At 36.7% G+C, this 22,651-nt stretch overlaps 1 protein-coding gene and 1 pseudogene across 1 annotated transcript; both read right to left on the bottom strand.

Moving 5' to 3' along the window:
* Window positions 1-4,827: 4,827 nt before the first annotated feature.
* Window positions 4,828-7,345, bottom strand: LOC140784731 (gibberellin 20 oxidase 1-D-like). Its single transcript, XM_073132261.1, has 3 exons — window positions 6,247-7,345; window positions 5,765-6,086; window positions 4,828-5,661 (listed from the first exon to the last, which is right to left on the bottom strand). The coding sequence occupies exons 1-3, from the start codon at window positions 6,804-6,806 to the stop codon at window positions 5,392-5,394; spliced, it is 1,152 nt and encodes a 383-aa protein (XP_072988362.1). The 5' UTR covers window positions 6,807-7,345; the 3' UTR covers window positions 4,828-5,391.
* A 4,647-nt stretch (window positions 7,346-11,992) lies between these two features.
* On the bottom strand, window positions 11,993-22,651 carry LOC140784732 (polygalacturonate 4-alpha-galacturonosyltransferase-like; annotated as a pseudogene).

The following is a 22,651-nucleotide window of genomic DNA, read 5'->3' as shown; positions in this document are numbered from 1 at the left end:
CCAAAGCAAAGACGAAGACGATGGTGGGCAAAAGAGGTCATTTTTGAGTGCCTTCGTGCGGTATTCGGCAACAATGTCATGCTCCTCTTCCAACTCATCCTCCTTCTCCAGTGCAAGCTTGACGGGTCTAGTACCACATTGGCGTTGAAGAGGAGTAGCAGCGCCAACTCGGAGCTGGAGAATTTGATCTAAGGGATGATAGCTTATTGTAAGAACCCGACGTCCCTCTTCTCTGAGTCCAACATCGATGTTGCCCTCTTCTTCGAACCCAGCGTCGCCGGAGATATCGCAAGAGCCGTTGGGGGGGGGGAGGGGGAGGGGGAGGGATCGAGCGAGGTGAGATGTGGTTAGAGAGGAGAGGAAAGAAGGATTGTTTATAAAGGGGATTAAGGCAGAGGGAAAGAGTAATGAAGAAATTAAAAAAAATAAAATATTTAATATTAGCTAAGCCACTTAATTATCTCGTCATTATAAGTGGAGGGGTAATTTGGTTAATTTATTAATTCTGTCAATGACGTCAGGGGGTGAGGTATTTTTGATAGTTTAGGAGGCCAGTATGTACCAAAAAATAGTTCAGGGAGTAAATATGAAAATAGGCAATAGTTTAGGGGGTGAAAAGGGAATTATCCCCTAATTATATTACTAAGTTCACTCTATTAGAAATTTTACTAGAAAATGTATTAATATTTTGACTAACAAATTAGAAAGACAAAAATAACCTTTCTTTCTCTTCCATTCTCTTGTTATAAGTAAATTTTAAAGGAATTAGGAATGATTGGTTTATAGTTTGATATTTAGAGAAATTATCAGAGGCAATGAAAGGAAAATATAGAAAGATATGAAAGGAAGACGAGATTTTTGTCCATCTATTAAATTTATCAATATGTTAAGATCGTTTATATCAAAATTTCCAATAAAATTTATATTTATATAGTTTAAGGGATGTATATATCCATTTTTTCAAGGGGGGTGAAAATGATGCAATAATTGAAGGGTGAAGATGTAACTAACCCTTCAATTAATAGTATTCTCTCCACATTTCCAGCATTTAGTTGCACACTAAATTCAATATTTATTACTACTTTGATATCTCATTCTACTAAAACTTGCATTCCATCTATTTAAATTGCATCTAATTTGGGGGAAAATTGTTATGCCCGACTTTTCATGGCATTGCAAGCTAGTTTAATCATTAGAAACATAATCTACTCAATCCTTTTGATGCGAATCGAATCAGATCGGATCATATCATGAGGACATTGGGCTCGATGGATCAAGCCTATTTAACTTTTAATTGATTCATGCTTATGTAAGCCCTTAAAGCAAGTCTAGTTAAGTCATATAAGCCACTAAGATAAGTTTAATTAAGTCATGTAAACCACTAAGATAAGTTTAATTAAATCATATAAACCACTAATGTAAATCCTAATTCGAGTCGTATAAGCTTTTAGGGCTAAACTCGTGTATGACTCATTATACTCGACCCCTATATATAGATGGGATGAGTGTCTTAATTTATTAATCCAAGCATTGAGAATTATTTGAATTTAATTATTTTTTATTATTGTATTTACCATTTTTATCGTAGCCATTAAATCATCTTTATTTGTATAGGAGTAGATCATAATCGTAGAATCCTTCCAAGCATTCAAATCCTAGCCACCACCTTCCTCCAGCAGCTACCCTCCTATACGGCCGTCCACTGCCACCCTTGGCGGCCCGTCGCCCTTCAATGACCACCGTAACTTAGGATATTTACCATTCTGACCTTACTCCACTATTTTAATTATATCTTTTTATCTAAATATTTGACTCATGTGAAACTAGAGTCATTAGAATCTTAACTCATGAGGTTACCATCATATAAATTTTTATAATTTTATTACGTCCGAATTAGTTTAGATCTTATTCGTAACACCTCTGAATTTACACAACTTAGGAAACACTATGTACTCAACCCTCTTAACTTATACAACTCAAGGTAACATTTGACCACATATTAGGCTTCCAAACAACTCAAGGTAACATTTGACCACATATTAGGCTTCCAAGGAGCTAACTAATTTCAAAAACACATGTACGAATGAATATATAGAAACGTTAAGTCCGTGACACATGGCCAACTAGGATGACAGGTTTTTGTTCCTGAAAAGAACGATATCGACAACAAAAACAACAGAAAGAAAGCAACTTCAAACTCTTTATATGCTAGTGAGATTGTTCTCAAATAGTTAAAAGAGTGGAAAAGATATGAAAAGTGAGATATAACAGTGGACCTATATATAACATATAGGCTTAGAGCTTTTAAATTGATTAGGATTCCATAAGTCCTCTAATCAGGATTTATGGCAGGTAAATACGTGTTAATCGTATATTCACATATCACACTTTTAGACATAAAGCCAACAGCTTTAACTGCTTCGACAGTCAAGTGGTCAACTAAGGGCTGCCATCTATATGGTTTGGACTGCAGAAAATTCGTACGGCACTTGTAGCGAATCTGCTTCAAGTTACAAAGGCGATATCTCAACCAGGTACAAGATCTCCCAAGGACAAATAACAACCCCCATTTTTTAGGGATCAGATCCTCTGCAGTCTGCACCTAAGAAATTCCTAACTGCTGTCAAATCAATTAAAGGTCTTTCAACTTTTATCCAACTGTTCTTGGGGTCCAATCAAGAGCTGCCAGGTTAAGCCAGATGCATGAAATTCCTACGTCCCAGGATTCAGATGATCTCCAAAGGGTCAAGGATGCATTGATGAAGTGACCAAGATTTGAGAAGCATCATTGTAAACCACCAGTGACTTTAGAAAGTTGTCCCGATACCCACTTGTGAGTTAGAAGATGACAAATTCGAGTTTATCTCTAAATAAATTTATTGTGGATAATTTATTTTGGTGCTAGTAGCTTAGCTTAGCTTGGCTGTATGATTTGACTCGGTTTAATGGCTCAGTAATATGCTGGGATAAAGCGATAGCTAGGAGTAATAGCTTGGCACGATTTAGAACTAAAAAATTTAGTGAGATTTAAGTATTTTTGTATCAAGGGAGAGTTGGCCCCTTGTCCAACTCATATATTATAGCTTTTAAACTCTTGAATGATAAAAGAAAAAAAATCATCTTTGTAAAATTGGCAGGTATCTCCTTTACAACTAAGTAAGTCGTAGGGTCTACTCCAATCCTAAACAATTATTCTAAAAAAATTATTTTATAATTTGGTAGCTAACTTGACGGCTTAGTTCGACTCGATTGATAATTCAACGGTGCGAAGACCTGGTGAAGCAACTCAACAGTGCAGTGTAATGACTTTGAGCAATTTTTCGATGACATTTAATTTAGAGTAACAATTCGGCGACGTACATAACTTAAAGCATATACTAGTCTAAGTTAGAATGTTAGTTAGAGCTCTGTGAATTGACCCTTTGTGTACCATATATATATATATATATATATATAGTTTTGGAGCTCTTAAAAAATAAAAAAGAGTAAGAAAAAAGAGGAGCATCTTTTGAACAGTTAATGCTTTTCGACAAGTACACCCAACCATGTTCTGAGTGCTATGTGGTCCTTAGAATTAGAGACGGCAAATGGCAATGCACACACCCATTCGGCCAGATTTAGATTCGGATTCGGATTTAGATTCTGAGAACAAACCGAGCGGAGATATAAGGTCAGGTTTTATTCGGTTGAACTCTTTAACCGACGTGCGCATACATAAAATGTGACCCTCTGCCACTACTCTTACGATGGAGTAGTTGTCAGAGTGATAGAGCAACCCCAACTTAAATTAACGAGCAAAGTATTTAGGGAGGAGGTGCAAGGATAGGAGGAGGAAAATTAAGAAGGAAGAGATATATAGAGAGGAAGAGGACAGGGAGTCCATTAGGACAAGAGGAGGACAGAGTTGTCGTGGAGCGCGGTTTCCTCGTGCGCTCGCGGGCTTCTTTTGCCAGAGTGGAACAAGAGATGGTCGTTGCCCATGTGACGCGAGCGAGTAGAGGAGAGGCAGCATTTGTCCTTTGCCTTAGCGGCTGCCACCGCTTCAGGCCAAGGATATTAAGAGTGCTCGCCATGGACCCACCTTTTCTTTAACCCCAAGAGAGAATGTTGCCCCATTTGAGGACAAACATTAGGACAAATACACAATTATACACCTCCCCTAATTCTTCTCTCTCTTCCCCCCTCTCCACTTCTCTCTATTAGTTCTTTTGTACTACTAGCACATTGCCAAGTATTTAACACGTATGAATCGTGATTTTTTTTTTCTTTTCTTTTTAGGCGTCGGATGAGGAGGAGAGAGTTTTCTATCTCATCATCATGTAGGAGGAGTATAAGTGCTTTTTTATATCAGAGATGAGTGGCCTCTTATCTAACAAAAAAGAGGAAGAGGGAGGGGGTAAAAGAATAAGTCCAAAATAAGAGTTCAAGAGAAAAATCCTTTCTGACATGAAGCAAATTTCAAAATGGGGCTAGTGGGAGGAGCCAAGGGACAAAGAAAGGGAGAAAGGGAAGACAAACCAAGTCCAAGAGAAGGACAAGCCAGCCCTGAGAGAGGATATGGATGTGCTCGCTCTATGGTATCTATCATCAAACTTTTGTTGAAAAGAAAAAGAACAGAGAAATTAGAATTTGGGCCTTGTGCAGATCACCGCCTACGTTTTAGTCTTATTACAGAAAATCACCCTCCTCTGCTTGACAAGTTTGCTACTGGGTTCTTGTTTTTTTTTTCCTTTTCAGAAATTTTGTGAAAGACAACCGTCGATCATTCATAAGGATAGGAATATTCTCACTATATTGTTTCGTCGAATTAATGATTGTCTGCAAAGATTATTGTAAAAAGAGGAGCCAATTTGCAGATATATTGAGGAGAAGTGGAGGCTATTCTTTTTTTTTTTTACAATAAGGCAGAAATGTAGGTGGTAAGATGCAAAAAGAACCTGGTTCTTGTAATTAAGAAGCTGGTTCTTCTGTCATTGTTCTACAGTTGCATGATGTAGTTGCATTTTGGATGCCCATCACCTGTCTCCTTCCAAAACCCTATCTGTAAATTTTGTTCAGATAGGAATTCTACCACCATGATGCAACTTAGAAGAGGCCATCTCTATCAGCTACTTTTGTTCAGTTGAGGGGAAGATCATGCAGACACAGATAGCACAAACAAGGCTGAGTTGGACTTCACTAGTGGCATAGCTGCTGCTGCTGCTGCTGCTTCTTCTTCTTCTAATTACTCCACTCTATTAACATGGCTCCAGTGAAAATTGGAACTACTTCTATTCTTCCCTGCCTACTACTTCCTTTAATTTCTCTTCTACCATCTTATTATTACTTTTCACCATCAGACTCCCCTTTTTATCCTTTCTTCCTTCATTCTTCTCTAAGTTAATTTCTCTTCTACACCCTCCCCTGATCTTGTAGAATCCATTTGGCGAATGCATCAAGTGTTTTCATGTCAGCTCTGTAATGCTTCTGCGTGAACTCGAGCAGGGCCGACCACGTGAAGTCCGGGTACGCCCTCGGGTTCCTGGCGTCCACCAGTACTCCCGGCGGCCGCACCACCTTCTCCATCTCCGGGCAGAGGAAGAACGCGAGCGACTTCCTGGCCGTCGCGCTGTTCACCACCGCCCGGTGGAGGCAGCTCTTGTACCGCCCATTCGACAATGCCTGCATGCAAAGAATCCATTCATTCACCAAATCAATCCTACACTACCTAGATCGATTTAATCTTATTGTAGAAGACTTATGCGTTTCTAGTTGATCCTACTACCATGAATGTATCGCCGATGTTGACAACAAAAGCGTCCGTTCTAGGCCGTATGCTGCGCCACCGCCCGTCGGTGAAGACCTGCAGGCCGCCGACGTCGTCCTGGTGGAGGATGGTGAGGGAGGTCGGGTCGCAATGCGGGCCAGTGCCGAGAGTCAGATCAGGCTTCTGGCACGGGGGGTAATAGTTTAACCTCATGATCGAGTCGTTGCCGTCGAAGAAGCTCCGGTAGTGGACCCGCCCGACCCCGAGGCTGAGTCCTAATACCTCCATTATTTCCAAGGATAGTCTGCTCATTGCCTCGCAGTAACGTTGGTATACTACTCTGCGAGGCAGTTTAACAAAAATTAACATGAGAGGAGGAGTTAATAATTGAATATAAATAAAGAGGCGGACCATTTAATTTGATTTGATTTGATTAATCATGTTGTAACCCATCAAAAAGAAAAGAAAAGAAAAAAAAATAACAGAAATGTTATTGTTACCCGTAGTGCCGATACTCTTCTCCGAGAGTGTTGACGAAGTAGTCGAGAACGGAATCGGCGCCGAAGGGGGAGGAGGAGAACCGAAAGGAGAGGGTCTCCTTCCACGGGAGCTTGTTCGCGAACCGGCCGGTGAAGCTGCTGGCGTAGCCGCAGCTCTCGCCGGGCTTGCGCTGCGCCCGCTGCTTCTCGGAGAGCGGCATGGTGAAGAAGGCGTCGACGCAGCGGTGGGCCTCGGCGAGGAGCTCGGCGTCGATGCCGTGGTTGATCACCTGGAAGAACCCGTGCTGGCCGCACGCGTCGCCGACGAGACGGATGACGTCGGCGGCGCCGTTGCCAGAGAGGAAGGCGGAGAGATCGACGAGGGGGACGGAGAGCTCCTCGGCGGCTTCGGGCGTGGGTTTGTCTTCTTCCGGCCAGACGAATTGGGCGGGGATGTCGGGCTGGCGGCTGAGGACGGCGGCGTCGAAGACGAGGGCGGGCGGCGGATGGTGGGCCGTGGCCATGGGCCGAAGGGGTGAGTCCGGCTTGGAGTTTGGTGAGGAGAGAGGACGGTGGACCATAGAGAGAGAGAGGGAGCCAATAGACAATGGCTTAAATTAGTTAGTAGTAGTAGTAGTATAAGGAAGGGGAGTAATATAAAGAGAAGAATGGAGGGAAAAGTTAAAGACCGCTCATTGGGGAGGTCGGTGAACAAACTACCGATGCTAAAGGATCAATCTCGTCATATCCTCTGGCCTAACTGCCTTCTCTCTCTCTCTCTCTCTCTCTCTCTCTCTCTCTCTCTCTCTCTCTCTCTCTCTCTCTCTCTCTCATATATATATACACACACACACACTTCTGCTTTTCAATTCTACATGGTAGGCAACTTTGCTACAACTAATTTTTATCTGACCAATTTATATATCCACAGTGGAGGCAATCTTTTATTGAGATAAAACAAGAACTTATCTTATTATACAAAAATATTTTATTCCAATTTTTATTAGATGTTTAGTTGTAAAAAGGATAAGTGCTGCAATAAAAATATGAGACAAGATAATAGTTAATTGTAATAGCTGAAATAAGGAATATAGGTAATTAAATTATTCTTATTGTCTTTTTTCTAATTTAATGTAAATAAATATTTGCCATTTCTCTTTTTTAGAGAAGATAATAAATATGTTTAAAATTAAATAGAAAGTGCAATTTTATTTTACAACAATTATATTACCATACCATGATTATATTTAGAATTCTAGCTAAAAATAATTTAACTTTAATTTTCATAATTTACACATTATAGATACTATCGCAAATGTATATTCCATATCAAAACATTTTTTACTACGAACATATTTTAATATATTATATTATAATCACAATAAAATATAGTCATTATAAATATATATTATACCCATATTACCAATTCAGTAACTTGGCTTTTTGAGAAGAGCAATTCAGTCATTTGAAAAGTTGGATAAAAAGGTGAGATATTCCAATAATTTTATCTCTGCTAAATATTGGGATAAAGATATCCAAAAATTGGGATTCAGACTTTTTTTTCTCTCATTTCTTCATCCCCTGTTTAGGAAGAAATTTTGAGATAAAAAAGTGTTTATTCGAGATAAACCCCCTTATCCCAATTTTCCAACAGGACAAAACACAAAACCAACAATTTTACTTTTTCAATAGTTTTGACTCATACTGTTCGGTCTAGGCTGGGACTTTAAACTATGATCGATTTATATATATGTATATGATAATCAAAAGCATTAAAAGGAAAATGGGAACAACATGATGATAATGATAATGGTGATATACTGATGGATGAATGGCTTTGATCTTCTTGAAAGAATGTTTGGTGTTTAAAGCAAATAGCAAGATTAGGACTATATTTTGGGACAAGAACATAATGGTAAAGAATAACAAAACAGATAATGATATGCCAAAGACAGAATGGAATAGGAATAGAATATTGCCTTCAAGTTAATAATGCAGATGATCGATCGAGTACATACAAAGAGTACAGCATCAGTGTGCTAGTTTTTAACTGGCCTTAGATTTTGGCTCAATGCTGATGTGCATTAGAGATGTGAACATTTACTTGTTAATTGAGAGGTACCACTGGTGGCCACGTACGAGAGGAAGCATGGATAATCGTGATTTAAATATATGATCAAACAAATTTGTACACATACAAGAGTATAAAACTTTCTATCTACAGGAAGGCACGACCAGAAAATAACAAGAGATCAAATCAGCTATACCTTTCAAAAATTATATCTTCCAAAAGGAAAACTAAAGAAGTTTCTGATAAATACAAGGGATTGACATGGCATGAAAATGATACGTATTGGGCTTAATTAACTGGCATTATCGACTCTGCTTTAATCTTTCTCCTATCATAAGACAAGCAAGCAGAGGTATAGAATGGAACAAAGGATTGCACAGGCCACAATCCCTGGCCCATCACTTTGCTCAGGTTCAGTGTACTCATGATACTAGGTCATTAATATAAACATTGCATCATCATTCATCATCCATGAGATGTTCTTATTTTACTCAAACATGGAGAATGGGAAGGGCATAGATTGAGGAAACTCCAACTGTCATGCTGTCTGTGACCTGTCTCTTGGCACTGTTAATGTCTTGGGACCTGTAGATGATTAGATACAACTTTGATATCATTTTCTAAGGCATCACCCACCCACGAAATATAACCTTTATTCCCTCTAGATTACAATGTGTGATGTAGTTGGTCATTTATGCACATCCAGGTTGAGGCTCCAATGTGGGGACCACTTGTATTCAGACTAGATATGTGGCAAAGTCAAGTCATTGGCCATTAGGGCACTACAAGATTTGGGTTCCTAAAACTGGGCCACTTTATTAAAGGTTAGTTAGGAACTTGCTCAACTAATAAGTACTAAAAGAATCAGTACTGGAGATCATAAAAAAAATGGACATATCGTAACATGGCATGTAAGCATTTAGACCCAAGTTTTAACTTTTCCATGAATGCTGCATACCAAACGAAAACAAGATTTAATGGCAATAGTTACCTAAGCATTTAGAGGTAAAGCAAATCTTGAATTTGTTCTCTTATATCAGAATATATCAAATAGTGAATGCATAAAACATCTATACATATGCATTCTTCATGTATAGCCTACAAACATAAAGTTCTCCAACAAAAACAGATGATGCAACTTGCATGTCTATCCAAATTATGCATGCAAATTTGCATGGACATGCACACTCTTTGAATATGAATGATATGTTTTTTAGCACAACAACAAACATGTCAAACTTTTGATATGAACTGTCCAATTTTTAAAATCAAGGAGATGTTGGCTTTTCTTGTTGGAGATCAACATCTGTATTCTGTGAAGGAATGGTAATCTTTGATTTGATTCACCATTGGCCTTTTCTGTGATTGCCTCTACAGGTCAGGCCATACAAATCAGTCACTTGAAAACTAAAGAGCATTGGATTCATAGCTGAGGCAGTCTAGCCTAGGGAGTGGAAGTGATTATACTGGCAAGAACTGCCAAAAGAGCCAGACCTATTGGCACTCAACTGGAGGATAGCCACCTCCTTTGGCCTTGACTCTAAAGTGCTCCTCTCTCTCTCTAATTTGTAAGGATGTCTGTTTGCACACACAAAAAAAAGGAGACCTGGGATATAAATAGGAGATGCAGAGTATGAGTTGTTGAGAGATACCATAGTCTTATAAAATCCATGGACTTTGTCTTTGATGAGAGAAAAGACAGTGCAGATGCCCTTTCACCAAGCATTCACTGTGTAGGGAGATGGTTGTCAATAGGGGACTATGTTATGATTTTATCATTTAAAATAATTTTTGGTTCCATAATTGAATGCTGAACTAAAAGGACAAGTAGTGCTCAATTTACAAAGAGAGAAGGCAATGCTTTTAGGGGGCCACAAGCTACTTGAGTCATAGGAAGAGTACTATTAGCAATCATTTGGGCCTTGAACATGGCCTGCACATGCCCAAATGGGCTATGCTCCTGCTACCCCTGACTGCTGAGTAAACTTAGCCATATATATAAAAGCTCAAAGTGTGGACCACTTACAATTTTGTGAGCCACTTGTAGACTACAACTCAAAGAATACCATTTAATTACTTCCACTAGTCAATACAGAACCAAAGTCAAGTGACATAAGCTTAGATACTTATCAAACATATATTACACCCTTAGGGATTCTTTAGAGGTATCTGTCACCTTCTATTGCAATTTGCAAGCCAACCCATGTTCTGCTCTACCTGATTCTAGTCTTTGACCTAGTTTTAGTTTAGGTTGTTCTATTAGTTAGCCTACTTTATTGCTACGAAACTTGTCGCATCTCTTGTTCTCTTGGAACCAATTGATATTTACTTCCTAATGCATAGTTTCTCAGTGTTTGCTGGATTAGAACCAATATTTGATTTCCTATGTAATCTAGATGTGGAATGAACCAATTTTTGATTAGGTTGCATGTCTTCAAATTAATCATAATACTAATAGTAATAGTAAATATAACAATATTAATATTAATATTAATATTAATATTAATAAAAGAGAAAAGGAGTTTGGTGGACGGGAAAATTGTGTTAACGTGATCCATATTGTCTCTTGAGAGGAATCCATGAATACATTGTTACTTCCCATTCTTGTTTGAGAATGGTTGTGAATCTTAGCTATTGTTAGCATATTCTATTATCTAGAATAAAATAAGTAGGGAATAAAGATACTTAAATAAATATTAAAAAGCCTATCCCTCTAGATTCAATAGAGGTTTGTTTCCTCCAATAGAATTACACATGATAAGATAACAACTATCAAAGTTTTTAACCAAACTAGCCCTTTTCTAATTTATTTTTACCAAAATAGACTACTCAAACATATTACCAAATAGGGTCTAATTTATTGTAGCCATAATAAAAACGTTGAACTAATTAGGATTTTATCTCTGAGCAAAAACACTAATTAGTGCAATGTTTTTGTCTGGTCCTAAAACACTAAACTGATCAACATTTTATGTATATAAATCCCTTTAGTTTAATCTTTCATCAGTTAAAGAAAAAAATTGTCTGGCGATAAACACGCTGATTTGATTAGCGTTTTTAAAAATGCTGATTAGTTTAGTATTTTTATTAGAGCTACAGTGAATTAAACCCTATTTGGTAATAAGTTTAAGAGATAGTTTAGTTTGGTCAAAAACTCCAACTATATTCAAATTTCTGCACCATTTTATTTATCTTGAAAGGTTCAACCAAGATAGGTATACCGTCTAGTGACGCCCAATTGTATTCTGAAAGAAACAAAAAAGGAAGACATGACCGACTATATTTGGCGGGTAGTTGAATAGTTATCAACTGCTAAGACAGATAGTATTCTTCAATATGAAGGTTCTAAGTGTAGCTATCAGCTACACACTGAAAGTGACTGTGGTTTCAAGTGCATGCAACTTACAATTGTATGCTGACTAAGTTACCAACTATGCTTGAAACCTGTAGATTACAAGATTCTTCAATATAAAGGGTTTGAAACTGATGATTTTATGTAAGAGGTAACTAAAAAGTGGCTTACTTCATAAAGGGTGTAAAAGTTTTGTGGCGTATGTGGTAAGTTAATGAATATACATAGGAATGACCACATACATACATAATTCCTTAAACTAGAAAAAAAATCCTAAGCTAAGATCACTAAAAACAAGAATGGATTCAATAAGTACAAAAACAACATCAAACTAAAAGAGCGAGTCAAAAAGAACTATAACATGTGTTATTCACATCGGTAACCTATTTCCATGCATGTACAGTCTCTCAGGATAAACTAGTAGTTAGCATATTCAAGATATTTCTTGAAGAGGACTGAATATAAAGCCTTCCTCACAGGAAAAGAACAAGAGTATAGCACCATTTAAGAAGAAATGAGGATAAAGAAAACAAGATCATCTTCACTTTCCATGTTTAATTCAAGGAACTAATGTATTTACTTACTGATGAATGTTGCAGTTCCTAGCATAACGATCATCGCCCTTGATATACTTGGTCCAGTAGGGCCTGTACTTGATCATTGCAATCTCTAACCAAGGCTTCATGTTTCCATTATAATGGATGACAGCAGCATTCTCAATCTCAGAATGATCAACACTAGGGTTATAATCCAGCCCAAGAACATGCCATGACTTGTCCAATGGATGTGTCAAATTGTAAAACGTCAACAAACCGAAGTGTTCCAAGTTTCCACAGACCCCTCGCTGCATTCTATTGTGGAAGGAAACTAGTGAATTGCTACTAACAAAATAAAGAGAACCAACAACATTGTGATAGATCTTTGAGAAGGGTGCATACATACAGGACAAGTTTAAGATGGAACATAGATTTGATAGCTTAGATTGCCAGCCTATGGAATATGGAAAATGTTTATGTGTATATTGAATCTTGAAGGTAGGAAATGCTAATGAAGAAGGCTATAAGAGTTTATTTTCCTACAGTACTTGTATTCGATCAGACAAGACATCCGAAAATAGTCTTCAAACACTTGGGGAAAATGTTAACAGTGCATCTGACCTTGAACCGCAAGGTGATAGCAACAGAAACATTTCTCTACACAGGTCAGATATGAGGTCTGATGAATCTTCTCCTAAGGATGATGTCGTGTCAGGTAATTTCCAGGAAAATGAAATGTTAATCTGCTTTCCGATGGATTCAGTTTTGTGCTACATAAATACATTCTAAGTCTAGCAGAAAGAAACTGAAGAAGAATTATTGATACAAGAGAGAGAAAAAAAGGTAGAATATACTAAATACTTCATAATGGAAAAACTTACCTAAAGTGGCAATTGCATATAAATTAGAAACAAAGAGAAGATAAGAAATGATCCATTAATCAAAATTGCATTGCATATAAAGAGCAGGCAGAGACATAATTGAAATGTCAAAAATATAACACTATCATTTTTGTGAAAGTACAACTAAAGGAGAAACTGGAAAAGCTAGATCACATTAATATGGAATCAAATTTGTCTCATCTAGTGTTTCAGAAACAACAAATAATGATGTAAAGCTGTGGAAAATCAAAAAGATTATCTAAAATTGAAAAGGCTGAAATGTAGTCCAGAAGTATCTAGACAAGCCTTCCTACTTTAGAGTCAAACATTGCAGAAAGTTTTATCATCATACTTGTTAGTCTACATACAAAGTTGATCAGTGGGATTACTACTACTAATGTGAACAAATACATATTGAAGGAAATATAAGTGCGCGTATAAATTCAGATTACCTGAATTCTGAAGTACAAGTAATCTGAGACAAACCAACTCGATAGATGGGAGATTTTAATTGGATTGTGTATAAGTTCTGTTCATGATCAAATTCAACGAAAGTTGTTTAAAGCATATAAAATTTCACTACTAGATTTTTAATTAGTGAAAAAGCATTAAATCAGAAAAAGAAAGAGGATGTAGGAGGATGGCTTTCATGTATAATAGTCAGAAAAATTAAGAAAAGGTGTAGCTATTATCCTATAAGTGGACTGAAGGGAAGCATTTCTCTGAACTTACCAGTGACTGCCACCTGTGGTAAATCCCAGTAATGTCTTTCTTCTTCCACTCATTCAGATCAAAAATATTCATTCCGTAGGCCCAGCCACATGCATTGGGATCAAAATTTCTGGCAATGTGGGGGTTTGAAAAGTTAAGGTACTTGTCAAAACGATGGAAACTCTGGCCACAAGTCTCAACAGCACCATTTACATTTCCTTTTAGATCTATAGACCATAAAGCAGTCAAATCCTTCTGGACAACTACATCGTCATCAAAGAAAAGGATTTTGTTCAATCTGGGATAAACCTGTGGTAGATAGAACCTTAGATGATTCAGCATTGAAAGGTACTTTGGGTTCCGGTACTTCAAGTTGGAAGAACTTGGCAAGAGAGTCGTAGGACGTCCTGCTTTAAAATAGTACTCCTTCGTGGAAACAGATTCAAGCTGCTGTAAAACTGGGCAGTATGATGAATTCAACCATTTAAATTCATCCACATTCTCAACATGAATAGTTGCATTTTTGGGAGGATTCAACAAAAACCACATGCTCATTGCTCCAAAGTTCAGTTTATCAGTGACTATATGAAAGACATGCTTCTCAGGCTCCTGAATTCCATGACCATAGACAAGCATTAGTTCCCACTACTAAGATGCATTAATATAGACATTAGATCCTTATGTGTGCTTCCACACAAAATATGTGCATACACATGCAGAAAGTATAAATATGGAGGGAGGGAGAGGCTACTAAGGACTATTAGAAGGTACAGATCTAAAAGAAATTAGAGGATGCATTACCTGGGCACTCATAATTGCTGAGTTCACAACAACTGATGCAGCCAATACATTGTCAGAAAAGAGTGCATAATGATAAAGATTTACATCTTCCAAATTCTGACTCTTTAGGAAAATCCTTTTCTCTGCAGGAAGGAGGTAGTAGCCAGTGCTTAACTGCATAGATAAGCAATGGATTTCATTGGGAATTCTTTTTGCATTCAATTGGCTTAGGAATGAACTCTGTTTCTTCAGATTCCTAACTTCTTCATCTTCTGACTGCAGCATTTCTCTCAACTTCACGGATGCTTTATTACAATCATATAATAGTTCTCCTGCTTTTGAGAGAATTTCTTCCATCGCTTTGATTACCTTAGATGCACTGTTAAGGTATCGTTTAAGTAGAGAATGGTCTTCAAAGGAAGTGGAACTGAACAGAAAACAAAAACCTTACCTTGAAGCTCAGAATCAGCAGTGGCCTCTCCTACAATATGCCGACTTTCCCTAAGCCTGACCAGTAAATCTTGATATAGCTCTCTCTTATTTCTTGAATTAGCTAAGGTTAGAAAGACCCTAGCCATGATAATTTGCTCCCGCAAAAGGCATAGTGTTGAATCAGATTTTGCATTCTGACATCTTTTCCTCCATAAGCTATATTTTCCCAGTACTGCAGATTCCATAGGTTTTGAGTGCTGAATGACAGCATTCTCAAGCTGGACAAATACTATGTCATCCTGTTGAACTAACTCCGCTGTGTTTCTTTCTTTCCATCTATCTCTTAACTTCTGCAAACTCAAAGTCAATGAAAAATTGTGAATAAACTAAACTAATTCTATAGGATCAAAGCTACTAAAAGCATTTTTCTGTCAAAAAGTGCATGAAATTTGTTATTTTATGTCAATAATTATTTGATATAGCCTATGAAGCACGGATACGGATACAAGATACGAGGATATAGAGGTACAGGTACAAAGATACGACAAATTCTTCAAAGTAGGATACGGATATAACATGAATATGCCAATAAATAAGCAATATATGTTCAATCTGTTGTAACCAATATAACATACGGTAAAAATGATTGTCCCGAAATGATAAGATGAAAGAAAGCTATAGATTTAGTATCTACATGCTGAAAACTTTAGGATGATATGGTAACAAAAACTAATATGAAACTCAAAATGTTAGCGAAATATTGAAACCTAATTTAACTGTTAATCTACAACTAATTTGAATCTTTAAATAGCTTTCAAGTTATGTTTAATTATCAAATAAACAAATCCTTAAAGTATCACGAAGGATTGGATAATTGTATATATATGTAAAGTATATATTTTATATCATCTTTTTAGCACAAGAAAGGGATTGGATAATCAAGAAAGTATCGGAGCTGTATCAAAAAATTAAAATTAATTAATTTAATTTGGATACTCCTCCACAACGATGGCCATGTCATAAGCACGGACCGTGCTGGCCGGTTCACAAAAAAGGGATTGGATAATCAAGAAAGTATTGAAAAGTATTGAAGCCGTTCGTATCAAAAAATTAAAATTAATTAATTTAATTTAGATACTCCTCCACAATGATGGCCATGTCACAGGCACAGATCGTGCCGACCACTGGAAGGGAGAGAGAATATGATTTCAGAAGACTTATTGCAGCCACTTCTCATAAAAATATAAGACAGACATGATAACTGGAAGTTCAATGCAATAACTTCTGTTTGACATTTGAAGTTATTTGCTCAACATGCTCTTCGATCAGCTTATAGAAAAAAAATTTGGAACAACAGATCACTAGGCAACTGAATACAAACATATGCGAGAGAGAGAGAGAGAGAGAGCATGTATGACTTCAGAAGTATTAATGCAACCAACTTCTCTCATTAAAATTAAAGACAGACAATGTAACTGAAGGTTCGCAGAAATAAACAATGTGCTGAAATCCATAAATATAAGAAAAGCAGCTGGCTAGTTTAAAAGAGTACCAGCTAATTCCATTATTTATTTCAATCTACTCCTTAGTTAACCAAGTGGAAAGTGGAAAGTGGAAAGTGGAAAGTGGAAATATTACAGATATAAGAAAAATTATTGCTTGTACTTAAAATTACCATAGACATAATATTAAATCATTGTCTACCTCAAGGATGGCCGTGCTAGTCGGCACGCCCGTACCGAGCCGTGACAGTCTCCGTGCTGATGTAGAGTCATTTTCTTAACAAATATAGTAAGACATGTAGAGCCTATTTTTTTGAACTTTTTCTTAATTCCATCAATCATCATCAATCAACTTTAATATTATGTGTTGAATGTTATTATATGTTCAGTTATATTATTGAGTACTCAATCATATTATAAAATGTTCAATCATTAAAATCAGTTTTAATAAATGTATTTAATTATATTATATGTTGAATAATATTTGTATTTGACTATTGCTTTATCTTTATAAAATCAATCATTTATAAAAATAATCTAAAGAAAAATATATAAAAATTTTAATATTATATATATATATAAACAAAAAATTGACATGCTAAAAACCCAAAAACATCACTAAATATCCTAAAAATTTTATTAGAATTATATTAAATGCGTGCTAGTGGCACGCGAGGGCGTGCCAAGGCCATGTCGGTCAACATGCCCCGTGTCATGCTGATGGTGGCATAGCATAGCACGTGCCGCTGGCACAGCCATCGTTGGTCCATTTTAGTTTCTAGACACACTAAATGGAAAAAATAAATAAATAAGGATCAACAGAGTCAGAGTTCCTGATGAATGCATCAAAGGATGCATTCTACTAGAGCACTAGTAACATTCATTTCGATAAGTAGATGATAAAGCAACATAAGGTATAATTTTATTTCTATAGACTTCTGAAAATGTAGGCCTTGACAACAACAACAAGGGGTAAATCCTAACTATTTGGGTCAGCTATTCAGGGTCAGCAATTTTTTACTTAATAAGAGAAACAAATAACCTCCTACACCTGAGTCTTTTTATTTATTTATTTTTATTTTATTAGTGTACTAACATGTTTCCTATAACAACTGTTCTTTTCCATAGAATATACAAAATGCCACCTGGGTTAAGTTTACCATGCCATCTTTGACAATCTTAGATAACCAATTATTCTAAGAGCTTAAGGCAATAGAAAATAGTTGTTTTATACTTTTATATTTTAAAACTCCTCACTTTAGGGCTTGAGAAATTTCAATGGACCCAAGAAGTGGATTTCAATTAAATGAGTAAAGGTTTTATATTTTTTAGTTATAGATGGACCTTGTGGGATTTCAAAATCAGGCCCTTCTACTTTAACACTATGTTAACTAACAAATTATTCTAAAAGTTTAAGCTGACGGAGAATAGTGGTTTTATTCTTTTAGGTGGCATTTGGATAAAATTTAACTCACACCTAATTACCTAATCTTATTTCCTAAACTTGAATAAGATAGCTTAAACTAGTTTAGGAAAATATGAAGTTCGGTTATAAACCGTTTTAGTGGTATCATGATTACTTGATATGACATGAAAATAGAATAGTAGATTTAGGAGATATTTTATGTAAAATGACCAAATACCCTTTGTGAATGGATGAGGAGATGAGAGAGAAGAGGAAGAGGAAGAGGAGAGAGAAGAAGGGAATGATTGAAATGATAATTGGATTTTATTGGTAAATATAAACTAGTTGGATTGAGAGGATAGGAGAGAGAAGAATGGGTTTAAGTAGATTGCCCCTAAACCCGTTTTATCTTAAACTGGTGTTTGGATACAAAACCAATTTAGTGTTCACTATACTGGTTTAAAAGTAAATCTATAGTCACCCAAATGAGAATTTACACTTTAATAGACAAAAAGGAACCTTTGACGGAATAATACAATTTACCATAGAATTCTTTTCTATAATACCTAAGATGACCATTGTCAACTTCTCAAAAATGAAGGCTATCTTTCTTTAACCATCCGCCACGCATTCATTTTGACACGCCATTAGGGCAACCCCTTGGAATAGTTATGCTCAGTCGTTACTACAGGGTCGACCTAAAGGCAATGGGGTATCTGTCCACCTAACCTCACCCTATGTTTGCAAAAGATCCAACTAATATTTTAGCCATATTATGGAAGAAGAAATGGGTCGTCTTACAAAATGTGCAATGTAGGATCTAATCACAAAATAAGAATTATTTATAACTTCCCTTTTTATTTAACTATCCAATATGTTTGTTGGCTTGAAAGGATGCAAAAACTCTCTTCAATCCTTTCAAAGGGTACCCTTGTCTCCATATACCTATATATGTGCATATATTTTCCTCTTCAATATATATATATATGTGTCTGTGTATGTGTATGTATGTATCTGTACAGATATAGATGATAATGCACGCATCTAAAATATTTACTCATTTATATGATAGTATGACTACCAAATCAGATATGCAATAGATATAGTATACAACTATATGCCAAATATGTACATATTTTTGTACATAATGTAAGGATAACATCTGAAAGAATGATTCTCTGGAGCTTCATCCACTCCATTTAATGACACACATTGTTTCTCCTAAAAATTCAAGTCTATGTGGCATTATAACTTGACATCTCATGATCACCTTCTAGAAAGAAATTTGCAAACGGTATGGAAGACTGTTTTAACATAGCATACTGACCTTTTTCCTCACGACAGATGTCCTATGGTTTATAGATGACAATTGTTCTCTCACACCAATAATCTGAACAGTCCTTTCGCAACTTAGTATACATGATTAAGAGTAGATACTTTATTCCTACAATCAGGAACAGTACTATGATCAGAAACCCACCTGCTTGCTTGAGAAATTTAGATGGTCCTTCTTATCTGCATGACGGAGAGTTGATTCAAAAATTAGCATCAATCAGATGGGTTAAGAAAAATAAGTGAAGTTGCAAGTAAACAAACCCAAAACGAAGCAGTTACAATAATTTAAAACTCAACATGATCCAAGGCATTAAAATCTGCTCTCAAAACAGCTGCATGCACTTCCCTTTAAATTTTCTTCATTTTGTTCCTTTTGATATTGTATAATCATAATAGGGAAGATTCATCCTCATAAAGTAACCCTACATGGGGGTGGCAAATGTTAATATGACATGATAACCCAACACGGTAACCAATGTATTGAAATGCGGACGCAGGTGGCGGACGTAGGTGGCGAGCGGTCACCCCACTGCCTAGTGCCAAGACGGAAGGTGGGCACCAAGGCGGTTTAGTATTTTTAATATATGAAAAATAAAAGTGTCGAAGTGTCGCATGCTAGGCGGCTAAATAGCAAGGGAGAAAGAGAAGAGTGTCATTTGTCTTTTCTTCTTTCAACCTTAACTATTTACTAGTAACTTCAAGCATCAGATAGTAAGGGAGAGAGAGAAGGTGATCACTTGCAATCGTTGGCGCTGAGAGTGAAACGGAAGAAGTAAAGAAGAAAGAGAAAAGGAAAAGAGAAGAAAACTTGCCGGCCACCGCTGCTTGTTACCACCGCTACCGATATCACTTGCTGCCATCGCTCAAGAGAGAGGGAGAGGAATATGAGAGATCGATCGGATATTTGTATTAGGGCTAGCAAATGTTTTTTTTTAATTAGTCACTAACTATCCATTGGATAGTCTAACCTTACCCGACCCGCAATGACAATTAAGCGGGCTACGCGGGACACGAAAAGGAAAAGGCGGGCCGCCAAATGACAAGGCGGCTCGCCAAAAAGAAAATGGCGGCCTACCGCCATTAGCAGGCCGCCTAGCTACATGATAGGGCAGTTGGGTCGCCACCCCGCCATGGCAGGTTGCCTTTAAAAGCATTAACGATAACTCGATTTTTATACAAGTTTGAGTCTAATTTAATCAGGTTCGGATTATAAACAAGTCAACCCGCCTAACTCGATTAGTAAATGGATCATGTTCGTGTTTATTACATCAACCAATTTAACCCGTTTATGATTCGATTCGCAAGCACGATAACCCAATTATAACCCGGCTAAACCATTTATAACCTAACTAACAAGTTTATAACCCAAAAAAACTCATTTATAACTCGAAAAAGCACATTTATAACTAGGATAATTTATATAATAACTTAAATCACCCGATAATCTGTTTATGGCCCATGTAACCCATTTAATAAACAGGTCGTGTTCGTGTTTAGAATTCAAACTCGTTTAATAAATGGATCATGTTCGTGTTTAGGATTCTAACTATTTAATAAATGGATTGTGTTCATGTTTGCAATATTATGACCTGACCCGAACCTCATCCGACCTGAATTTGGCTAATCTGACCCGATTGCCACCCCTAGCCCTGCAATGAACTTAGGATCTGGAAGTCAGAAAAATATAAAAAAAAACGAACTCAATTAGAAAAAAGGGTTTAAGTTTTAGATTACTTGATTTAGGACACACGATATATTTAATGGAAACCATGAATATTAAGTACTCATGTTCGAATAGGTGGGGTAAGCTGAGGGGAGTCATGTCTACATGGTTATAATAAACATGGGGTGTAATGGAATGTATATCCACTTTCATTTCAAGGTTAAAACATTAAAGATACTCTAGAAAACTAAACTATTAGATCCCGTCTACAATGAACTGGCATATTGATATCTAAAAGTATATATTTGGTATTTTATATTTTATATTCTCACAATATATGTCCCAAAGGTGCTTGAGCTTCTTATTTTGAAGATACCACATAAGAAAACATCATTTTCTATGGTTTATTTAAAATCATAGAATTGATCTCTACAATAAGAGGGGTATAGGTACATTTTGCCTCCTCAAACTTCATGCACTAGGAGATGGTAGCTTTAGAAATTAAAAATAGAAAATAACCAGATCTACTCAAGTACTTAAAGTTAAAATATACCCTTGGAGTTACAAAACCCATGTCACTTTGCATTTTATCTGGCACTTAGATTTATCCAGTAGGAACAATATACACCCCACCCCACCCCCCACCCCCAAGAAAAAAAAAAAAAAAGGAGAGTTAAAAAAGACCAAATTCATGTGCACTATAATTGAACTCATATGCCTAAGTCTCTATGAGCATGAAGTTGTGTATACATGCTTTTTAGCGTGTAACCATCACAATGTTTGGAACGGTAGACAATGAATATGGATTGAGAAGGTCCATAGTGCATATGAAGAATCCAGATGCATGCACAACTATGCAAATGCATGTTATTGACTTCCATTAATGAATGGGATATCGATAGACGAACAGAATGCACAGAGAAAGAGTGCTGGAAAATGATGCAATATTCAATCTTAGATGCAGCATTGTTGTAATACAACTATGTCGAATACAGCATCTCTCAATAGGATTCCAAATTCCACTTCCATGACATTGATAACAAAACCAACATTTATCAGTTAAAATGCATAATAAGATCAGCCAATGGTTCTGAAACAGAAATAATGTCCCAAATTCAACTAATGGGTATATTATGTATCATGCAGATAATAAAACGACCCATTTTAATGGGAATCAAGACCTTCTAAGGATGGTGGGTAGTACCGGCAATCCTACTAACTTAACCCACCATAAGCCTAATAGTAATAGGACAAAAAACCAAGAACTTCTGGTCCTTATTAGTTTATGTTTTAACTAATACAAGAAGTACAAAACATAGTCGAGGTTTCTTTGAAACAACAAAACCGCAATTAAAATCCAAGTACCCAACATAAGAACATCAAAGTTTCTCACTTACCCAATACCAAGTCGAAAGAATGATCATCCAAGCATTAAGGTTCAACAGCCATAAAAGGATTAAAAATCACTACTTCTAAACACAACTAGAGGCGAGACTAAAGCGAGAAAAGGGAAAAAGAAAAGGACAGCAACAAACACTTACCCCGTACGGCCAGAAAAAGCAAGGAAGGGAGAAAGAGGAGAACGGCGATGTTGAGAAGGAACACAATTCTGTTCCTCCGGACTCGGCCGCCGCGGACGGCCGGAGAAGGGTGTTGGCTCGTGGGAATCATCGGGAAGAGAGATCGAAAAAGGGGAGGGAGAAAGGAAGAGCGCGAATTGGTAAGAGAAAGAATTAAGAGACGGTAACAACACCTTCG

Source organism: Typha latifolia, chromosome 3, assembly GCF_019914945.1.
Source record: "Typha latifolia isolate L0001 chromosome 3, TyphaL0001v2, whole genome shotgun sequence".
Classification (NCBI taxonomy): Eukaryota; Viridiplantae; Streptophyta; class Magnoliopsida; order Poales; family Typhaceae; genus Typha; species Typha latifolia.
This window is presented reverse-complemented; position numbering and strand designations above follow the sequence as displayed.